The sequence below is a fragment of the Syngnathus floridae genome, chromosome 1, assembly GCF_059516105.1.
Source record: "Syngnathus floridae isolate MCC-2025c chromosome 1, RoL_Sflo_1.0, whole genome shotgun sequence".
Lineage (NCBI taxonomy): Eukaryota > Metazoa > Chordata > Actinopteri > Syngnathiformes > Syngnathidae > Syngnathus > Syngnathus floridae.
In genome coordinates this window covers 444,491-465,649 of record NC_142413.1, presented here as the reverse complement: position 1 = coordinate 465,649, position 21,159 = coordinate 444,491, and the positions used below count along the sequence as shown (strand labels likewise).

At 54.2% G+C, this 21,159-nt stretch overlaps 4 protein-coding genes across 8 annotated transcripts in view; 3 read left to right on the top strand and 1 right to left on the bottom strand.

Annotated features, from left to right (window-relative positions):
* Positions 1-744, top strand: part of poln (polymerase (DNA directed) nu) — a 27,805-nt gene extending 27,061 nt beyond the window's left edge. Inside the window, exon 29 of the mRNA XM_088393195.1 lies at positions 354-744. The gene's annotated coding sequence lies outside the window, so the exon portion shown is untranslated. The remainder of the gene's footprint in view (positions 1-353) is intronic.
* aspnat (aspartate N-acetyltransferase) overlaps positions 1-3,124 on the bottom strand; it is a 7,061-nt gene extending 3,937 nt beyond the window's left edge. The window contains exons 1-2 of the mRNA XM_088395475.1: positions 2,612-3,124; positions 1,526-1,690 (exon numbers count right to left, since the gene is read on the bottom strand). Coding sequence (XP_088251601.1) covers positions 1,526-1,690; positions 2,612-2,921 — 475 coding nt within the window. The 5' untranslated portion in view covers positions 2,922-3,124. The remainder of the gene's footprint in view (positions 1-1,525; positions 1,691-2,611) is intronic.
* LOC148403096 (NACHT, LRR and PYD domains-containing protein 3-like) lies at positions 779-21,159 on the top strand. Of its 4 annotated transcripts, none has more exons than XM_088393825.1 (7): positions 779-1,969; positions 5,904-6,174; positions 6,357-8,166; positions 8,240-8,410; positions 8,491-8,661; positions 8,728-8,901; positions 9,183-9,590. In XM_088393825.1, the coding sequence occupies exons 1-7, from the start codon at positions 1,883-1,885 to the stop codon at positions 9,199-9,201; spliced, it is 2,703 nt and encodes a 900-aa protein (XP_088249951.1). In that variant the 5' UTR covers positions 779-1,882; the 3' UTR covers positions 9,202-9,590. The 4 variants fall into 4 exon arrangements, with proteins under 4 accessions (XP_088249951.1, XP_088249874.1, XP_088250036.1 ...); XM_088393748.1 differs by lacking the exon at positions 9,183-9,590 and adding an exon at positions 20,453-21,159 and having other exon boundaries at positions 780-1,969; XM_088393910.1 differs by lacking the exons at positions 779-1,969; positions 9,183-9,590 and adding exons at positions 5,022-5,163; positions 20,453-21,159.
* Positions 12,412-20,179, top strand: LOC148403097 (NACHT, LRR and PYD domains-containing protein 3-like). 2 transcript variants are annotated; one of them, XM_088392922.1, is made up of 19 exons: positions 12,412-12,569; positions 13,427-13,697; positions 13,879-15,685; positions 15,759-15,929; positions 16,512-16,682; positions 16,763-16,933; positions 17,014-17,184; positions 17,265-17,435; positions 17,516-17,686; positions 17,767-17,937; positions 18,018-18,188; positions 18,269-18,439; positions 18,520-18,690; positions 18,771-18,941; positions 19,022-19,192; positions 19,273-19,443; positions 19,524-19,694; positions 19,775-19,945; positions 20,002-20,179. In XM_088392922.1, exons 1-19 carry the CDS (start codon positions 12,549-12,551, stop codon positions 20,177-20,179), a joined length of 4,842 nt encoding a protein of 1,613 aa, XP_088249048.1. In that variant the 5' UTR covers positions 12,412-12,548. The 2 variants fall into 2 exon arrangements, with proteins under 2 accessions (XP_088249048.1, XP_088249130.1); XM_088393004.1 differs by lacking the exons at positions 17,014-17,184; positions 17,265-17,435; positions 17,516-17,686; positions 17,767-17,937 and adding exons at positions 16,010-16,180; positions 16,261-16,431 and having other exon boundaries at positions 12,413-12,569.

Below are 21,159 nucleotides of genomic sequence, written 5' to 3'. Positions count from 1 at the left end.
TGGCCATCCTCTTTGCAGAGGAGAAAGAAGACATGCTTGAATACAACTTTCTCTCTTTCCTCCATTCCACCTAGTTTTCTTTCTTGTTTCTCTTTTTTTCTCCTGAGCCACCTTTTTTCTTAACGTCTTTTGCTCCTTTTTTCCTCTTCTACTTTCCATTTGCGCATGTTTTCTTTCCCTTTCTTTCTTACTCGTCTAATTTTTGTTGAGCCTCTTCCAATCATTTTTCTTTGCCATGTTCCCATTTTCTTCCCACCCCTTTCTTGCGTTGTCTCCCCTTTTCTTTGCCCCATTTTCCCCTTTCTTTTCTTTTTTTTCCTCTCTTTTGCCCCTTTTTTGTCCCTTTGTTCCAGGTTTTGCCATTTTGCGTCCGTGTCTCCTGTCAGGAGACAAATGGGAGCTTGTGGCGGCGTCTCCAAAGACTCCATTATGGCTGCGCAAGGGAGGGAGGGGACCTTGTGAGGATGGAGAAGAGGGGGAGGGGAGCATGTGAATACTGATGATCTCCCAGCAAGAACTAAATCAGAGGGCGGAGAGTGAGGAGAAGAGACGAGCGCATCCCTCTGTCTGTCTGTCTGTCTGTCTGTCTGTCTGTCTGTCTGTCTGTCCGTTCCGCATCGTAGCGCACCCGCTTTCCCTCGGGGCTTCTCTGGTCAAAGGGCGTCTCTGGTGGCCCGCCCACTAGCCTGCCCGCCTGTTCCCAGTCTACTTGCACAGCACCTTCTCATTCTCTTTCCATCTTGTTTTTCTTCAGATTTCAAACGGCGATCACGCGAGTCGCCGGCGAATCGGATACAGCCGCCGCTAGCATAATCACATTGAGCCGTTCCTCCAGCACTCCCTGCCCGGTCGCCCGCCCGCCCGCCCGCCCGCCCGCCTGCCCGCCCGGTCGCCCCGCCCCGGGGGCCCTAAGACGCGCTCGAGCTCATCCTATCATCGGCACCTGCAGTGCACCCTCCCGAGTGACGAGAACTATTTGCGGCGCGCATTTGATTGACAAATATCCATTGCTACTTATGGCTTCACTGCGCTCCCACGGCATGGAGAAAGACGACGACAAAGCCAGGGCGGCGGCTCCTCAAGCTTAGGATGCCTTGTCCTCTTCCCCAAAAGTGCCGCTGGCATACTTGGCAACGGTCAGCCGGCCCAGTGTAGTCATTAGGACGGCGACCAATGTCACTTTTTTGGCCCGTCATTTTTCGCCCCAATAAAGTCCCAAAGTGAAACCAGCCTCACGCTCAAAACGGAGTTCCCTCCTTGCCGCATTGTGCAAGAGCGCTGATGCCTGAATACTGATCCAGGCAGCCTGTCCTCCTTCCTGATGGTGATGCTGACCCCCCCCCCCACACACACACACACACCTCCTCCCTTCAGGCTTTCAAGTGGAGGCAAGATGGGGGAAGGAAAAGGAAAAATGCTGGGAGGAGGGGCAGTGTATTGGCCACACACACACACACACACGCACACACACGCGCACACAAACATCAATGTGTTGTCCCCTCTATTCTACCACCACCAGCCTTACCTGCAGGCTTCATGTAGTAAGCCTCGATGTCAGCCATGTCCGTGCGCAAGGCGTGGTCCAGGTAACTGTGGATGACTTTGCCGCTGTAGTAATAGCGAGCAGCCATGAGCGCCAGCGGCGCGCAGCAGGTCAGCGCCAAGGATTTGGTCAGCAAAAAGCACACGACTGGGAGGAGAGCAACGGAAAGGCGTCACAGGAGAACACGGAGCGCCATCTCCGGCGCTTGCACAATTACTAATTGCAAGTGAAATGACGACTGTGTCCATGCATGCGTGCAACCTCTTCTGACAATTTTGCTCTGGCCTCTTTTCCTTTCCCAACTTTCACCTGGGCTGCCTCCGAACCATCTTTGAGGGAATGGCGAACCAACGGCCTGTGATGCAAACCAGCGTGGGAAACGACCTCTCGGGTCCCTGCCGGCTTTTGACACGTGGCCTAACCCAGGTCAGTCCTCTTTTTTTTCTTTTTTACGGCACGTTCCCCCTCGACTCGTCAACATAGCACTTTGGACGATCCTCTCGTTTAACAAAAGGGTCATGCGAGGGCTGGAATCAGCGTGGCGTAGGCCATGCGTCCAACCCGTTCCATCTTTCGGGTAACCCTCGAACGATGAGCGCCGTAATGTTGGAAACAAACAATGTCAGAAACGACAACCACTGTATATACCCATGTTTTTTCCGTTTGCGCATTCTTCCACAACACCAGTGCTGATGAAATACTCAGTAGATGGCAGTGTTGGACTCCTTTGTTGAACCTGCGTAAGATGCCTATGAAACGGAGTAAGCGCGCAGATTTGATGCTTGGGGGCTCAAAGAACAACGAGCAAGCTTTCCTTTGGGAGAAAGGCGTCGTGGGCTGATTTTTCTGGGGTTTCCCAATTTGCTCAGGCGAGGGTCTCGTCAACTGCAGGCCTGCCCGCGGGTTAGCTACCGCGCATGTGCAATGCGGACCCCCGTGCCCTTTGTTACCGGTGTTGGTTGCAGCACATTTCACTCGGTGCGTCAAACAAACACCTGTGGAATTATTCGGCTTGGAATAGCGCGCATGCGTACAAGGCGAACGGGATCGAGGGCTTGGCGTACATACCTGTGAGAAGCGCGTAGAAAAGCTGACTTTGAGGTTGCTGGGCGAGCCCGCGAAACGTCGTGTTGGGTATCCTCTCCATGATGCCCTCGTAAAAGATGCGCCGCACCTCTTCCTGGTCGCCGCGCTCGAATTCGCGGATGAACACCGCGTCCCGCTTGGCGTCCTTGGCCTCGCCGGACGAGGACGACGACGAGGACGAGGACGGGGCGGTGCTCCACATCATGGGCTCCTTCTTGCTCCCGGGTATAGCATCGTGTTCGTCCGCCACTATTTTAGTCTCGCAAACCATTTTGGGAGACGAACAATACATGCAAGTGGCCGCGCGTAGATCCCCCCCCCGCCCCCCCCCGCCGTCCACGCAGCAGCCTTTCCTTTCGAAAACCAAAAATGAAGAGAAGACACGATGGATGAGGAGAAGGTGGAGGAGGAGTAATGGGGGAGCGGGGGGAGGGGGGGGTTCTGCTGCAACCCTGAGCGATTCTGGCGACCGAGGCTCGCCGGTCGGCCACCCGCTCTATTTATAGGCGGGGCGGGAAGGGCGTGCGGATGGAGGTCCGCTCGTCGCCACGATTGGTGGAAGCTGCGAGATGCTGACGGAGGAGGCGAGACACACAAGGGCCCCCTACTCGCTTTTGCATCGCAGAAGAACCACGGCCGCTGTGTGCGTATTTGGGTCGATATGCAGAAGCGACATCCGTGATGCTGCGTCAAACGGAACTTTGGGTTTCTCGCAGCTTTTTCACCTATCAAAAGCCTGTTCAACTTTAAATCCACCAACACATCTACAGTATAGAAACTACCCCCCCCCCCACCCCCCCACACACACACACACGCGCGCGCGCAGACTTTTTATTTATTTTTTATTTCATTTGATGTTTTCTGCGGATCAGGGTTGCGCATCCTCCACCGCTAGATGACTGGTGCACTGCAGTGATTCCACGCCCCCGCGAACCCCCCTCCCCCCAACCCCTGAAAGCGGCAAGTACGTAACCGTGACACCTCCTTCCCATTCAACACGCACGCACAAGCAATCGATTTCATCTCTCTTCTATCTATTCTATCTACCAAGCTATCGCAATAAGTTGGACACAATGCTAAAGGAGTTTCTCTGCTGAAGTTGCAAGGCCCCATTCTTGTCGCCCGTGCTGCCATCTAGTGGACAAAGTGCTGGGACTGGACTGGTCACACTTCGTGACTTCATTTAGCGCTGATCCACAAAGATACCCATTAATATTCTAGACGCTAGACTTAACCGTCCACACTTAATTTCACAATTAATTTGAAGTCTTCAGTAAACCCGATTGGGGCCCTAACCCAAACCTCAGAAGCATAAATCAGAAGCGCAAACCACAAGCCCAAATGCAACCATTCCACACGTGTTGCGGTACTCTTGAATGTGACCTTTGACACCTCCACGTGGCCATGCCTCATGGTGTCTGTGCTCATGGTGTCTGTGGCCATGCCTCATGGTGTCTGTGGCCATCCCGTGCTCACAAAGAAACACGTTCACAGATGTTCACAGATGGTGGTATTACACCATCAAAAGATGAAATTGTGTCAGGTCAAGTAAGATAGAGGGCACAAGATGGCGACAAAGCACTGATTTTGCTCAAATGGAGCGCCTACAGCCACTTCAATATTGTTTCTTGCCCCTTTTGACCTGTCTCATATTTTATGGGTCCAATTGACCCATACGAAACTTCTCATTTACCTTCGCGAGGGAAAAAAAATGCTTCCTTTCACATCTGTCTTTGCACTAAACTAGTTGGTCGTTGAGTTCGAGCGTACACCTGAGTTGTGTTTACTGGAATAGCCCGGGTTAAACAGGCCCATGCAGGAAACATGCTTGCTCTTCCGATGAAACTGCGGCTGGGTTGAGGTCTGGGTTGAGGCTGCTTGTCACGTGGCACCGCTTTCCAAGATCCGGGTGTGACGTTTTTGCTCCCTCGGCGCACCTTCGGTTGTTGAGAAAATTAAAGGCTTTTAAGTGCTCTTTATGCTGCGGTATTCCAAACACTTCCCCCTATGACTTGATTCATGCAGCTTTTTCCTTCAGAACATCTTGCACCCTTCCGAGGGTGTGAATGGCGCAGCGCTGCGCCACGGCAACCGCCCGCCTTACTTGTCTGCTAGCGCCACTTAGCGGTTGACTTCAGGCATTGCAATGTGGCTTGACGATTCCAAAGCAGCTCGTAAGTGAGCGTGTCTGTATGCGCCTTGCCACATCTTTTCCCTAACCTACGTCAACACGATTTGAGATTTGAGATGGAACTGACTGAGCTAGAAAACTGGCAATTTGTTTTTCTTGAGCGCGCTCGTGCGCCCCCACGCGGATTGCGCCCGTATTACCCATAGCAAAAAACCGGCCCTGTTGGTAATTAATTACATGACGTTGCAAGACGAAAGCAAAAGTAAGTTTAACTTCGAGGGCACGCCCTGAAGAATCGGTATGGGATGTCAATCGGCGCGATAGATAGAAATCAGACTGACCTCGTACGAGTTACCGCGCGAAAAACTTAAGTACCCCGTTTGATCACTTGCAGGCCAAAGTGGTATGTATGGATGGATGGATGGACGGATGGTTGACTTTTGTATTTGATGTGTTTGTGTTGTAAACCTACTAGGGTGACTAGATAGACCTGTTTTTTGTTCATGAGTGTATGATGACACAAACGACATGGTGTCTGGATAGCAGTAGCATTTATCGGCCGAACAAAACAGGTGTACAATGACAAAAACTTATGTGCACTGACATTTGTGAGTTTTTTTGGCGTTTGTGTCTTTATTTGTTCGTATTTAATTATGAATTGACTTACTTATTCCCCCGCCTGCTGCCCGATGACTGCTGGGCTCCAGCACGCACGCCTGCGAATCCCGTGGTGTCAGGACTCGTCCCGGGTTGCTTTACTATGTCTGTTACCATGGTTCCTTTTGGCGTCGCCCCTCCCCTCACCTGTTCGACCAGTTCTACGGTATGGCTGTGATGTAAAAGGAAGCGAAGCTCCCAGTAAACTCTTGTCTCCTTTGCCAACCAACCAGCTTAGGATAATTGCACCGCAAAGACTCTTTCCAATTGATCAAACGCAAGATCCATTTTGGCGTGCCCTCAGCTCGTCGACGTCCACGAGATCTTGGGAGGGCGGGATGTGCGCTGCGCTGCCGCCGCCGCGGCTGCCGCGGCTGCCGCGGCTGCTGCAGCTGCTGGACTCGCACGGGAGGAGGGCTGGGGGAGCGTGGTCTTGTCAGCTCAAGGCTATTTTCCGACTGCTTAAAGTCATCCCTTTGCGTTCAGGTTGATGCGGGAAAGATGGCTCTGGATATGAACATCAAGGACCTGCTGTTGAAAACGCTGGAAGACCTGGGGCGGGAGGACTTCAAGAAGTTCAAGTTTTATACGGACCTGCCCGAGAGCGTCAAAGAAAACGCAGACCGGACTGACATCACTGCACGGCTGATGAACAGGCACGGCAAGAACGCGGGGGAGAAGACCATCCAGATTCTGGAGAAGATCAACAACTACAACCTGGCCCAGAAGCTGCGCAACGACCTGGCGCAAATCACAGGTAAGGTGAACGTGGCTTCTGGTGGAGGGGGGGGGGCTTACCTGAAAACTCTCAGGTGATACAAATGATGGCAACAGCTCTGGCCTCCTTCACTTGTCTCCTTGAGCGGTGGCGGCGGCAGCATGGCTGCGGCACGCTTGCGGCCAGGCCTAACGACACGGGATCTCCTTCTGCGCCCTCAGGTACTATCTCCTCAGTGGATTACGAGCTGATCGGCAAATTCAAGCGGGAGCTGCAAGAGAACCTGCGGAAGAGCTACCTCAAGGTTCCCGAGGGCAACACGGGGTACAGCCGGCAGGAGCCTCTGGAGAACATCTACACCGAGCTCAACATTAGCCGCGGCGTCGCCGGTCTCCCCGACAAGCAGCACGAGGTCCTTCAGATGGAGATGTGCGGCGTGGCCGAGGAGGAGTCCATCCAGCCGTGCGACATCTTCGAAAGCCAGGAGCCCCTTCGCACGATGCTCACCGTGGGCTTCGCGGGCATCGGGAAGACTTTCCTGGTGCGCAAGTTTGTCCTGGACTGGGCCAGCGGGAGAACCAACACAGACGTGGACTTCATCTTTCCCTTCGCCTTCCGCGAGTTGAACTTGGAGGAGGGCAGAAGCTTTTCGCTGGCGGAGCTCATCCGACTCTTTGTCTGGGAGAGCAAGGCCATCAAGATGCTGGACCACATCTTGGTCAGTCTGCAAGAGTCGGCCAACCGCCACTACCAGTCCAGCGAGATCAAGATTTTGTTTGTGCTGGACGGCCTGGACGAGTCCCGCCTCAAACTGGACCTGAGCGACGAGCGCAAGGTGGACCCGGACGTGACCCGAGCCTACCCCGTGGAGGTGCTCCTGGCGCACCTCATCAAAGGGAACCTGCTTCCCTGCGCCCGGGTTTGGATCACCACGCGGCCCCAGGCGGCCCACGACATCCCGCCGCGCCTGGTGGACGGCAGAACCGAGGTGAAAGGCTTCAGCGACTCCCAGAGGCTGGACTACTTCAGGAAGAGGTTCCCCGCCGAGGAGGACGTCATCAAGCACATCCAAAAGTCCCGCACCGTTTTCATCATGTGCCACTTGCCCATCTTCTGCTGGCTCACCGCCACCGTTCTCCAAGACTGTCGGGATGCCGGAAAGGAGCTGCCCAAAACCCTGACCGAGATGTACACAGAGTTCCTGCTCTATCACCTGGACAAGTCCAAGGAGCGAGACAGCCGGAAGAGCACGGCGTACGTCAAAGCGCTGGCCAAGCTGGCTTTTCAGCACTTGATGAAAAAGCAACAGATCTTCTACGAGAGCGACTTGCGGGAAAGCGGCTTGGATAACCCGCAGGGCGCCAAAGACTCGGGAGTCTTCACCGTGGTCTTCAAGGAGGTACCCCCGCTCAAGAAATACCAACGCAAGATGTTTCAGTTCATCCACCTGACCGTCCAGGAATATCTGGCCGCTCTCTACGTGATGATGAGCCTGTTCCAGGACAACAAGAACGTCCTGGACGATTCTGGGTGGACGCTGAAACGCCTCCTGTTGCTTTGGAAGCGGAAACCGCTCACTTGGCAGGTACACAAGGCGGCCATCCGCAAAGCCTCAGAGAGTGAGGGAAACCTGGACTTGTTCCTCCGCTTCCTGCTGGGCCTCTCCTTGCAGTGCAACCAGGATCTCCTGGGTGAGCTGCTGAAGGTTCCCGAGAACTACAGACACAGCAACGCAGAAACGGTCCGCTTGATCAAGCGACGGATCGAGCGGAATTCTCCCGAGGAGAACATCAACTTGTTCTACTGCCTGAACGAGCTGAAGGACGAGTCCCTGCTGGAGCAGATCCAAAAATACCTAAAAAGGGGGGAATTGTCCACGGGGGACCTACCTCTGGCCATGTGGTCGGCCCTGGTCTTCTTCTTGCGGGCTTCCGACGAAGCCATGAGCTGCTTTGACCTTGGGCATTACGCTCCGTCCGAGAAGGGGCTCCTGATGCTGCTGCCGGTGGTCAAGGCTTCTCAAAAATCAGTGTAGGTGCTGTCGAGCCAGCACGCTGAACCGGCCGCGCACATGTCAGCAGCCCAAACCCTCTTGTCTTCTCAGGCTCGAGAGCTGCAAGCTGAGCAAGAAAAGCTGCGAGGCGCTGGCCTCCGTTCTAAGCTCGTCCCGCACCCTGAGCCATCTGGATCTCAGCGAGAACAACTTGTACGACCACGGGCTGGAGGCGCTCGCCGCCGGACTGGCAAAGCCGGAGTGCACCTTGCAAGTTCTTACGTAAGGCTATCCTCGAGCGGCAGAAGGCCAGCTGGCCCAAGAACCTTGGGCTTGTGTCAGCCGCCCTCTTGTCTTCTCAGGCTCTATCGCTGCAAGCTGAGCAAGAAAAGCTGTGAGGCGCTGGCCTCCGTTCTGAGCTCGTCCCGCACCCTGAGCCATCTGGATCTCAGCTGTAACAACTTGCACGACGACGGGCTGGAGGCGCTCGCTGCCGTACTGGCAAAGCCGCAGTGCACCTTGCAAGTTCTCAGGTAAGGCTCTCTTCGAGCCGGCCCAAGAACCTTGGGCTTGAGTCGGTCGCCCTCTTGTCATCTCAGGCTGGTGAGGTGCAGGATTGGCACGCGAGGATGCGTCTCGCTGGCCAAGGCTCTCCGGTCCAACCCCTCCCACCTCCAAGAGCTGGACCTGGGAGGCAATGGCATCGGAGAGGAAGGAAAGCGGGCCTTGGCGGAGGTCCAAAAGGATTCTCGCTGCAGTCTGAAGATCGATTGGTAGGTTCCAAACGTCTGCCAGGGTGCCGTTGAAGAAAATGGCTTCCAAAAAGTCGCTCGCGCCTAGCTCCAAAAACAGATTTGCTGACATCGGATTGAATAAAGTCGAGAAGCACACATGAAATCAATCAAAGGAACTGTTTTGATTCTAACTTCATGATGTGCACTTTGACCTGACAAATGTTTTGGGGCATATTGCCTGAATGAAGTGTTCAACGCATGCCTGGTGTTTTTCCTCAAATGCTGAATGCTTGGTTATAGCTCTCGTATGTTTTGTCGAGGATGCCTGATTGGATGTAATCGACGCCAGCCTTGGAACCTTGGGAAGAATTCTGAGCACAGATGGATGGATGGATGGATGTGGATGCATGCAGAAGGTCGCCAAGGATCCCCTTCCCCTGGAGCGTTTGGCTGAGGACGCCTGCTGTCCAAAAGGAAACGGCAAAGGCCGTCCTTCACGTTAGTTGCTTGATTCTCCGAGCGGTGAAAAAGCATCGATATTTCCACATTTCACAAATAAGACGTGAACTTCAACACAGACGTGTGCTCCTGTCACTCTCCAACACACGGGCGGGCCTTGACCCTTGACCCTCCACTTCCTGGCATCATTTGACCTGCTGACACCAAACGCCGACCAATGATGAATGTTGTTGCAAATAATAATGATAGCATCATCATCATGCCTTCAATTGACTTGTTTTTAAATGGTTAGCGCGGCTAAACAAACAACATGTTTACTCGACCCGCTTCCAGCCAAACTACTTCAAGAATTATTTCCAATTTTAGGACCGTCCGTCTTAAATATAATCAATGTCTGTCTGTCTCCTCTGGGATAGTGCCAACAGCCTTTAAAACGGCTATCATTAAACCGTTACTTAATTAAGCGAGCAAATCTTGACCCGGACTGTGTCAGTCATTATAGGCCAGTTTCAAACCTCCCATTCCTAGCAAAACTTCTCGAAAAAGTAGTAGCGCAGCAGCTTATTGATTACACGGTCGCCAATCATCGATATGACTCTTTTCAGTCTGGTTGTAGAGCTAATCATTCCACAGAGACAGCACTTGCTGAAGTGACTCATGATCTCCTCATAGCTATGGATTCAAACACTTTGTCTGTGTTGTTACTACTCGATCTTAGTGCTGCCTTCGATATTTTATTAGGGCGTCTTAAAAGTTGTGTTGGTATCTCAGGGTCAGCACTCGGCTGGTTCTATTCCTATCTATCAGACTGGACGCACCGAGTGGTCCATGGCAATACGTCCTCTGAGCTCTATAATGTTACCTGTGGTGTCCCGCAGGGATCGGTACTCGGACCGATTTCATTTCATATTCATAGGATTCCGCATGGGGACATAATACGTAAATATAATATTAGTTTTCAATGCTACGCGGATGACACCCAATTATATGTGCCGTTATCGATGACAGATCCGCGGGACGGTTGTAATCTCGAGGCGTGCCTTGCGGAGATCAAGCAATGGATGTCTCTCAACTTCCTTCGTCTTAACCCGGATAAAACTGAGATGCGGATGATTGGTCCTACTCGTTATCAACACTTATTTAAGGAAACCGCTATAACTATAGATAACCGTACTATCACTCTGAGCGATACTGTACCTCATCTCGGGGTAATATTTGACCAAACGCTCTCCTTTCAAAAGCACATTAAGAATATAACCAGAATTGCGTTTTTTCACCTTCGTAATATTGCTACAATTCGTCCGATCCTCTCGACCGGGGATGCGGAAACTATTATACATGCGTTCGTCACGTCGCGCCTGGACTACTGTAATGTATTATTCTCTGGTCTTCTTAAGTCCCTCATCAAAAGTGTACAGTTCGTACAAAATGCTGCTGCGAGGCTGCTCTCACGGCCAAGAACAGTTGATCACATTACCCCAATATTAGCCAATTTACATTGGCTCCCGGTCCATTTAAGATGTGACTTCAAGGTTCTTCTACTAACCTATAAATCACGGCACGGCTTCGCGCCTTCATATCTCGTCGACCTAGTCGTTCCTTATGTTCCGTCTCGTAACCTTCGTTCGCAAAACGCTAGTCTTTTAGTTACACCGAGGGCCAAGAAAATGTCTGCAGGGTCTAGAGCATTCTCTATTCGGGCTCCAGAGCTTTGGAATGCCCTACCGATGGATATTAGAACTACTACCTCAGTGGAAACATTGAAGACACGTTTAAAGACACATCTCTATGAGATGGCCTTTTAACTAACTTGTAGTGGCCGATTTGGCCGCAGTTTGTTTTGTTCTCTCTGCCCACCCCCTCCCCGGCTGTTAGGTGGCTCAAAAACTGATAGCGGCTAGCTGGATTCTCGGGGACCAATTCAGGATGAAGAAACTGCAGCTCAACCTCCTTGAAGACACTGCCAGGACAATCGAGGGCACCTCCGACATCCATTTTTTTTTCATTGATTTTCATATGATGTATTACTTGTGCCCTCTCTGCATCCATTACAACCTGGTGATCCTGAAAGGGGGATCCTTCCATCTGTGGTCCCCTCTCAAGGTTTCTCATTTTCCCCTGGCAGGGTTTTTTTGGAGTTTTTCCTTGCCCTTTTGGGAGCTTAAGATCAGGGGATGCTGCTGGATTCTGTCCACAATTTAGGGAGCGCGTTATCTGCGCCTCACGGCAAAAGCCATCGCCAATCACCTGTCATCCAATTTACTCACTGCGTGCTCGTTTGATTTCTTCAGATTTAGGAAAATGCTAAGACACTGAAGCAGAAATTAGACTTACACAGGTTGGTTGAGTTCATTCACAATTCTTGTTCAGACAGCTCTGTTTTCAGGAAAGTACAATACAGCGCTGGGCCCTTCAAGAGCGGAAAGTCTCCATTCGGAAAAGGCAACGTCCAAGGTTCTCTGGTTAGCTTATATCAGCTGCACATGCCAGTGTGGGCCGAGTTTGATGGGTGATTGATGAGTCTTTGGGGTGGGGCAAGTTCGCCATGGGAGAGGCTGCTGGTTATGGGCGATTCGGTGTGTGTGGGGGCTGTTGTCTTCCCTCCCTCCCGTCTTTCGGCCTTGGCGATCATCTTTGGCCGAGTCTTTGGGTGGCTCCTTCTGGCACCTGCTGGTTTTATCTCCATGATAATTATTATTAATTAAATTAATTATTTATTTAATATGTGAATATACTTGTCTGCTTATGTACTTTATTCAATGAGGTTTGAGCATATCTGTTTTTGTAGCGAGGCAGGACTTTTTGTATTTTGACCCCATTTCCTGCACTCCCTCTGTTGACCTCAGTTTTACTGAGGTCATCTTGTCACCGTGGGATAGCAGGGAACGAAATGTCGGTCGGTTTCTTTGTGTGTCTTTGGCATGTGGAGAAATTGACAATAAAGCTGACTTTGACTTTGACTTAACCATCAGGGACACCTTGAAATTCAAGAATGCAAGACGTAAATGCGAACTACGATGAAATAGGGCACTGTTGTGCCCTCAGAATTGTTTTCATGATGTAGGAAATGTTTTCTATGTAAAGCTGCATACACGATGGTTATTTGTCGTTCGGAAGCAAACCGGAAATGTCTTTTGAAATGCACCGGAAGCTGCGCGTGTTTTTGTTGAAGCGACTTGACGGGCGTCGGCGTTGCAGGCGTCATCTCAGCGAAACTTTCTCCTCTCATGCTCACGGAATCAACGGCTGTAAGTTATCATTGTTTTAGTGGATAACTTTATGATTGTTTATAAGATAAGAAGAAAACTTATAGAAGAAACTAAGTGTGTTTCACTCGTTGTGTTTAACACTGAATCGAACGAAAGGAAGGGAGCAAGACGCTCTGAATCCTGGCTCAAGTGTTCGACACATGAGTTTGGCTGGCTGATGACCTGTGACAACGGTACATGAAGTACATCACGCACAGGGAGATCGCTACAGGCACCATACAAAAGAACACTTTCCTTATTAGGGGAAATGAGCTCAAAATGTTCCCACACCGGGGAACGTTTCCTTTTTCCAAACGGTTCGTTTGCAAAGGATCTCGTACGGTCGCACGGAAACTCGAATTGCGCGGGCAAGACAGGGGAGGGACGGACGCCTTGCCGCGTTTATGTGTCACGGCACCCGTCACGGAACGAACTGACTGAATGAGCAAGAAAACTGGCGATGTTTTTTTGTTTTGTTTTGTTTTCTTGAGAGCGCTCGTGCGCCCCCACGCGGATTGCAGCCATATTACCCATAGCAAAAAAATGGCCCTGATGGTAATTATATGACGTTGCAAAACAAAACCAAAAGTAAGTTTAACTTCGAGGGCACGCCATGAAGACTCGGTATGGGCTCTCAGTCGGCGTGATAGATAGAAATCAGCCTGACCTCCTACGAGTTGCTGCGCGAAAAAGATAAGTCGTTCAAGTAAAGTAATCTTGGGAGGGCGGGATCTGCGCTGTGCTGCCGCCACGGCTGCCGCGGCTGCTGGACTCGCACGGGAGGAGGGCTGGGGGAGCGTGGTCTTGTCAGCTCAAGGCTATTTTCCGACTGCTTAAAGTCATCCCTTTGCGTTCAGGTTGATGCGGGAAAGATGGCTCTGGATATGAACATCAAGGATCTGCTGTTGAAAACGCTGGAAGACCTGGGGCAGGAGGACTTCAAGAAGTTCAAGTTTTATACGGACCTGCCCAAGCGCGTCAAAGAAAACGCAGACCGGATGGACATCGCCGAACAGCTGACCAACACGCACGGCAAGAACGCGGGGGAGAAGACCATCCAGATTCTGGAGAAGATCAACAACTACAACCTGGCCCAGAAGCTGCGCAACGACCTGGCGCAAATCACAGGTAAGGTGAACGTGGCTTCTGGTGGAGGGGGGGGGCTTACCTGAAAACTCTCAGGTGATACAAATGATGGCAACAGCTCTGGCCTCCTTCACTTGTCTCCTTGAGCGGTGGCGGCGGCAGCATGGCTGCGGCACGCTTGCGGCCAGGCCTAACGACACGGGATCTCCTTCTGCGCCCTCAGGTACTATCTCCTCAGTGGATTACGAGCTGATCGGCAAATTCAAGCGGGAGCTGCAAGAGAACCTGCGGAAGAGCTACCTCAAGGTTCCCGAGGGCAACACGGGGTACAGCCGGCAGGAGCCTCTGGAGAACATCTACACCGAGCTCAACATTAGCCGCGGCGTCGCCGGTCTCCCCGACAAGCAGCACGAGGTCCTTCAGATGGAGATGTGCGGCGTGGCCGAGGAGGAGTCCATCCAGCCGTGCGACATCTTCGAAAGCCAGGAGCCCCTTCGCACGATGCTCACCGTGGGCTTCGCGGGCATCGGCAAGACTTTCCTGGTGCGCAAGTTTGTCCTGGACTGGGCCAGCGGGAGAACCAACACAGACGTGGACTTCATCTTTCCCTTCGCCTTCCGCGAGTTGAACTTGGAGGAGGGCAGAAGCTTTTCGCTGGCGGAGCTCATCCGACTCTTTGTCCGGGAGAGCAAGGCCATCAAGATGCTGGAGCACATCTTGATCAGTCTGCAAGAGTCGGCCAACCGCCACTACCAGTCCAGCGAGATCAAGATTTTGTTTGTGCTGGACGGCCTGGACGAGTCCCGCCTCAAACTGGACCTGAGCGACGAGCGCAAGGTGGACCCGGACGTGACCCGTGCCTACCCCGTGGAGGTGCTCCTGGCGCACCTCATCAAGGGGAACCTGCTTCCCTGCGCCCGGGTTTGGATCACCACGCGGCCCCAGGCGGCCCACGACATCCCGCCGCGCCTGGTGGACGGCAGAACCGAGGTGAAAGGCTTCAGCGACTCCCAGAGGCTGGACTACTTCAGGAAGAGGTTCCCCGCCGAGGAGGACGTCATCAAGCACATCCAAAAGTCCCGCACCATTTTCATCATGTGCCACTTGCCCATCTTCTGCTGGCTCACCGCCACCGTTCTCCAAGACTGTCGGGATGCCGGAAAGGAGCTGCCCAAAACCCTGACCGAGATGTACACAGAGTTCCTGCTCTATCACCTGGACAAGTCCAAGGAGCGAGACAGCCGGAAGAGCACGGCGTACGTCAAAGCGCTGGCCAAGCTGGCTTTTCAGCACCTGATGAAAAAGCAACAGATCTTCTACGAGAGCGACTTGCGGGAAAGCGGCTTGGATGACCTGCAGGGCGCCAAAGACTCGGGAATCTTCACCGTGGTCTTCAAGGAGGTACCCCCGCTCAAGAAATACCAACGCAGCAAGATGTTTCAGTTCATCCACCTGACCGTCCAGGAATATCTGGCCGCGCTCTACGTGATGATGAGTCTGTTCCAGGACAACAAGAACGTGCTGGACGATTCTGGATGGACGCTGACAGACCTGTTGTTTTGGAAGTGGAAGCCGCTCGCTGAAGTCCATGAGGCGGCCATCCGCAAAGCCTCCGAGAGTGAAGGAAACCTGGACTTGTTCCTCCGCTTCCTGCTGGGCCTCTCCTTGCAGTGCAACCAGGATCTCCTGGGTGAGCTGCTGAAGGTTCCCGAGAACTACAGACACAGCAACGCAGAAACGGTCCGCTTGATCAAGCGACGGATCGAGCGGAATTCTCCCGAGGAGAACATCAACTTGTTCTACTGCCTGAACGAGCTGAAGGACGAGTCCCTGCTGGAGCAGATCCAAAAATACCTAAAAAGGGGGGAATTGTCCACGGGGGACCTACCTCTGGCCATGTGGTCGGCCCTGGTCTTCTTCTTGCGGGCTTCCGACGAAGCCATGAGCTGCTTTGACCTTGGGCATTACGCTCCGTCCGAGAAGGGGCTCCTGATGCTGCTGCCGGTGGTCAAGGCTTCCCAAAAATCCGTGTAGGTGCCGTCGAGCCAGCACGCTGAACCGGCCGCGCACATGTCAGCAGCCCAAACCCTCTTGTCTTCTCAGGCTCAGGGGCTGCAAGCTGAGCAAGAAAAGCTGCGAGGCGCTGGCCTCCGTTCTAAGCTCGTCCCGCACCCTGAGCCATCTGGATCTCAGCTGGAACGACTTGCACGACGACGGGCTGGAGGCGCTCGCCGCCGGACTGGCAAAGTCGCAGTGCACCTTGCAAGTTCTCTGGTAAGGCTCTCCTCGAACGGCAGAAGGCCAGCCGGCCCAAGAACCTTGGGCTTGTGTCAGCCGCCCTTTTGTCTTCTCAGGCTCTATCGCTGCAAGCTGAGCAAGAAAAGCGGCGAGGCGCTGGCCTCCGTTCTAAGCTCGTCCCGCACCCTGAGCCATCTGGATCTCGGCTGGAACGACTTGCGCGACGACGGGCTGGAGGCGCTCGCCGTCGGACTGGCAAAGCCGCAGTGCACCTTGCAAGTTCTCTGGTAAGGCTCTCCTCGAACGGCAGAAGGCCAGCCGGCCCAAGAACCTTGGGCTTGTGTCAGCCGCCCTTTTGTCTTCTCAGGCTCTATCGCTGCAATCTGAGCAAGAAAAGCGGCGAGGCGCTGGCCTCCGTTCTAAGCTCGTCCCGCACCCTGAGTCATCTGGATCTCAGCGAGAACAACTTGCACGACCACGGGCTGGAGGCGCTCGCCGCCGGACTGGCAAAGCCGCAGTGCACCTTGCGAGTTCTCAGGTAAGGCTCTCCTCGAGCGGCAGAAGGCCAGCCGGCCCAAGAACCTTGGGCTTATGTCAGCTGCCCTCTTGTCTTCTCAGGCTCAAGAGCTGCAATCTGAGCAAGAAAAGCTGCGAGGCGCTGGCCTCCGTTCTAAGCTCGTCCCGCACCCTGAGCCATCTGGATCTCAGCAGAAACGACTTGTGTGACGACGGGCTGGAGGCGCTCGCCGTCGGACTGGCAAAGCCGCAGTGCACCTTGCAAGTTCTCTGGTAAGGCTCTCCTCGAGCGGCAGAAGGCCAGCCGGCCCAAGAACCTTGGGCTTATGTCAGCCGCCCTCTTGTCTTCTCAGGCTCAAGAGCTGCAATCTGAGCAAGAAAAGCTGCGAGGCGCTGGCCTCCGTTCTAAGCTCACCCTGCACCCTGAGCCATCTGGATCTCAGCTGGAACGAATTGCACGACGACGGGCTGGAGGCGCTTGCCGCTGGACTGGCAAAGCCGCAGTGCACCTTGCGAGTTCTCAGGTAAGGCTCTCCTCGAGCGGCAGAAGGCCAGCCGGCCCAAGAACCTTGGGCTTGTGTCAGCCGCCCTCTTGTCTTCTCAGGCTCAGGGGCTGCAAGCTGAGCAAGAAAAGCTGCGAGGCGCTGGCCTCCGTTCTAAGCTCGTCCCGCACCCTGAGCCATCTGGATCTCGGCTGGAACGACTTGCGCGACGACGGGCTGGAGGCGCTCGCCGTCGGACTGGCAAAGCCGCAGTGCACCTTGCAAGTTCTCTGGTAAGGCTCTCCTCGAACGGCAGAAGGCCAGCCGGCCCAAGAACCTTGGGCTTGTGTCAGCCGCCCTTTTGTCTTCTCAGGCTCTATCGCTGCAATCTGAGCAAGAAAAGCGGCGAGGCGCTGGCCTCCGTTCTAAGCTCGTCCCGCACCCTGAGTCATCTGGATCTCAGCGAGAACAACTTGCGCGACGACGGGCTGGAGGCGCTCGCCGTCGGACTGGCAAAGCCGCAGTGCACCTTGCAAGTTCTCTGGTAAGGCTCTCCTCGAACGGCAGAAGGCCAGCCGGCCCAAGAACCTTGGGCTTGTGTCAGCCGCCCTTTTGTCTTCTCAGGCTCTATCGCTGCAATCTGAGCAAGAAAAGCGGCGAGGCGCTGGCCTCCGTTCTAAGCTCGTCCCGCACCCTGACCCATCTGGATCTCAGCCACAACGACTTGTACGACGACGGGCTGGAGGCGCTCGCCGCCGGACTGGCAAAGTCGCAGTGCACCTTGCAAGTTCTCTGGTAAGGCTCTCCTCGAACGGCAGAAGGCCAGCCGGCCCAAGAACCTTGGGCTTGTGTCAGCCGCCCTTTTGTCTTCTCAGGCTCTATCGCTGCAAGCTGAGCAAGAAAAGCGGCGAGGCGCTGGCCTCCGTTCTAAGCTCGTCCCGCACCCTGAGCCATCTGGATCTCGGCTGGAACGACTTGCGCGACGACGGGCTGGAGGCGCTCGCCGTCGGACTGGCAAAGCCGCAGTGCACCTTGCAAGTTCTCTGGTAAGGCTCTCCTCGAGCGGCAGAAGGCCAGCCGGCCCAAGAACCTTGGGCTTATGTCAGCCGCCCTCTTGTCTTCTCAGGCTCAAGAGCTGCAATCTGAGCAAGAAAAGCTGCGAGGCGCTGGCCTCCGTTCTAAGCTCACCCTGCACCCTGAGCCATCTGGATCTCAGCTGGAACGAATTGCACGACGACGGGCTGGAGGCGCTTGCCGCTGGACTGGCAAAGCCGCAGTGCACCTTGCGAGTTCTCAGGTAAGGCTCTCCTCGAGCGGCAGAAGGCCAGCCGGCCCAAGAACCTTGGGCTTGTGTCAGCCGCCCTCTTGTCTTCTCAGGCTCAGGGGCTGCAAGCTGAGCAAGAAAAGCTGCGAGGCGCTGGCCTCCGTTCTAAGCTCGTCCCGCACCCTGAGCCATCTGAATCTCAGCAGAAACGACTTGTGTGACGACGGGCTGGAGGCGCTCGCCGTCGGACTGGCAAAGCCGCAGTGCACCTTGCAAGTTCTCTGGTAAGGCTCTCCTCGAACGGCAGAAGGCCAGCCGGCCCAAGAACCTTGGGCTTGTGTCAGCCGCCCTTTTGTCTTCTCAGGCTCTATTGCTGCAATCTGAGCAAGAAAAGCGGCGAGGCGCTGGCCTCCGTTCTAAGCTCGTCCCGCACCCTGAGTCATCTGGATCTCAGCGAGAACAACTTGCGCGACGACGGGCTGGAGGCGCTCGCCGTCGGACTGGCAAAGCCGCAGTGCACCTTGCGAGTTCTCAGGTAAGGCTCTCCTCGAGCGGCAGAAGGCCAGCCGGCCCAAGAACCTTGGGCTTATGTCAGCTGCCCTCTTGTCTTCTCAGGCTCAAGAGCTGCAATCTGAGCAAGAAAAGCTGCGAGGCGCTGGCCTCCGTTCTAAGCTCGTCCCGCACCCTGAGCCATCTGGATCTCAGCGAGAACAACTTGTACGACCACGGGCTGGAGGCGCTCGCCGCCGGACTGGCAAAGCCGGAGTGCACCTTGCAAGTTCTTACGTAAGGCTATCCTCGAGCGGCAGAAGGCCAGCTGGCCCAAGAACCTTGGGCTTGTGTCAGCCGCCCTCTTGTCTTCTCAGGCTCTATCGCTGCAAGCTGAGCAAGAAAAGCTGCGAGGCGCTGGCCTCCGTTCTAAGCTCGTCCCGCACCCTGAGCCATCTGGATCTCAGCTTCAACAAATTGTGTGACGACGGGCTGATGGCGCTCGCCGCCGGACTGGCAAAGCCGCAGTGCACCTTGCAAGTTCTCTGGTAAGGCTCTCCTCGAACGGCAGAAGGCCAGCCGGCCCAAGAACCTTGGGCTTGTGTCAGCCGCCCTTTTGTCTTCTCAGGCTCTATCGCTGCAATCTGAGCAAGAAAAGCTGCGAGGCGCTGGCCTCCGTTCTAAGCTCACCCTGCACCCTGAGCCATCTGGATCTCAGCTGGAACGAATTGCACGACGACGGGCTGGAGGCGCTTGCCGCTGGACTGGCAAAGCCGCAGTGCACCTTGCGAGTTCTCAGGTAAGGCTCTCCTCGAGCGGCAGAAGGCCAGCCGGCCCAAGAACCTTGGGCTTGTGTCAGCCGCCCTCTTGTCTTCTCAGGCTCAGGGGCTGCAAGCTGAGCGAGAAAAGCTGCGAGGCGCTGGCCTCCGTTCTAAGCTCGTCCCGCACCCTGAGTCATCTGGATCTCAGCGAGAACAACTTGCACTACGACGGGCTGGAGGCGCTCGCCACCGGACTGGCAAAGCCGCAGTGCACCTTGCAAGTTCTCAGGTAAGGCTCTCCTCGAGCAGCAGAAGGCCAGCCGGCCCAAGAACCTTGGGCTTGTGTCAGCCGCCCTCTTGTCTTCTCAGGCTCAAATACTGCGGCCTGAGCAAGAAAAGCTGCGAGGCGCTGGCCTCCGTTCTAAGCTCGTCCCGCACCCTGAGCCATCTGGATCTCAGCAGAAACGACTTGCGTGACGACAGGCTGGAGGCGCTCGCTGCCGGACTGGCAAAGCCGCAGTGCACCTTGCAAGTTCTCAGGTAAGGCTCTCCTCGAGAACCTTGGGCTTGTGTCAGCCGCCCTCTTGTCTTCTCAGGCTGGTGGGGTGCGGGATTCGCACGCGAGGATGCGTCTCACTGGCCAAGGCTCTCCGGTCCAACCCCTCCCAGCTCCAACAGCTGAACCTCTGGACCAATCCCATCGATGAGAAAGGAATGCGGGCCTTGGAGGAGGTCCAAATGGATCCTCGCTGCAGTCTGACGATCGAGTGGTAGGTTCCAAACGTCTTCCAGGGTGCCGTTGAAGAAAATGGCTTCCACAATGTCGCTCGCGCCTAGCTCCAAAAACAGATTTGCTGACATCGGATTGAATAAGGTAGAGAAGCACACATGAAATCAAAGGAAATGTTTTGATTCTATCTTCATGATGTGCACTTTGACATGACAAATGTTTTGGGGCATATTGCCTGAATGAAGTGTTCAACGCATGCCTGGTGTTTTTCCTCAAACGCTGAATGCTTGGTTATAGCTCTCGTATGTTTTGTCTAGGAGTCTTGAGGGGACGTCATCGAAGCCAGCCTTGGATCCTTGGGGAGGGTTCTGAGCACGAACGGATGGATGGATGTGGATGCATGCAGAAGGTCGCCAAGGATCCCTTTCCCCTGGAGCGTTTGGCTGAGGACGCCTGCTGTCCAAAAGGAAACGGCAAAGGCCGTCCTTCACGTTAGTTGCTTGATTCTCCGAGCGGTGAAAAAGCATCGATATTTCCACATTTCACAAATAAGACGTGCACTTCAACACAGACGTGTGCTCCTGTCACTCTCCAACACACGGGCGGGCCTTGACCCTTGGCCCTCCGCTTCCTGGCATCATTTGACCTGCTGACACCAAACGCTGACCAATGGTGAATGTTGATGCAAATAATAATTGCATCATCATGCCTTCAATTGACTTTGATGACTAAAGCGCCACGAAATAGAAATACAAGTTGTAGAATGAACAATCAATCGATCTGTGGGTGGTGTGAGTTGATCAGCACGACAGCCTGGGGGAAGAAGCCGTCTCTGTGTCTGCCTGCTGCTTTTGGCGTACAGCGTGCTTTACTCCCTACTCGAGGCCAAAAGCTTTGATGCGATGCCCTTTAGCATTGAACCCACCTTGGCCACGAGGGGCAGCGTAAAATTTGTACGACAGTCAAACAAGTCGTTGCGACTTCAATGAGTTGATTCTTGCAGAGGATAAAGAATATGCCACTA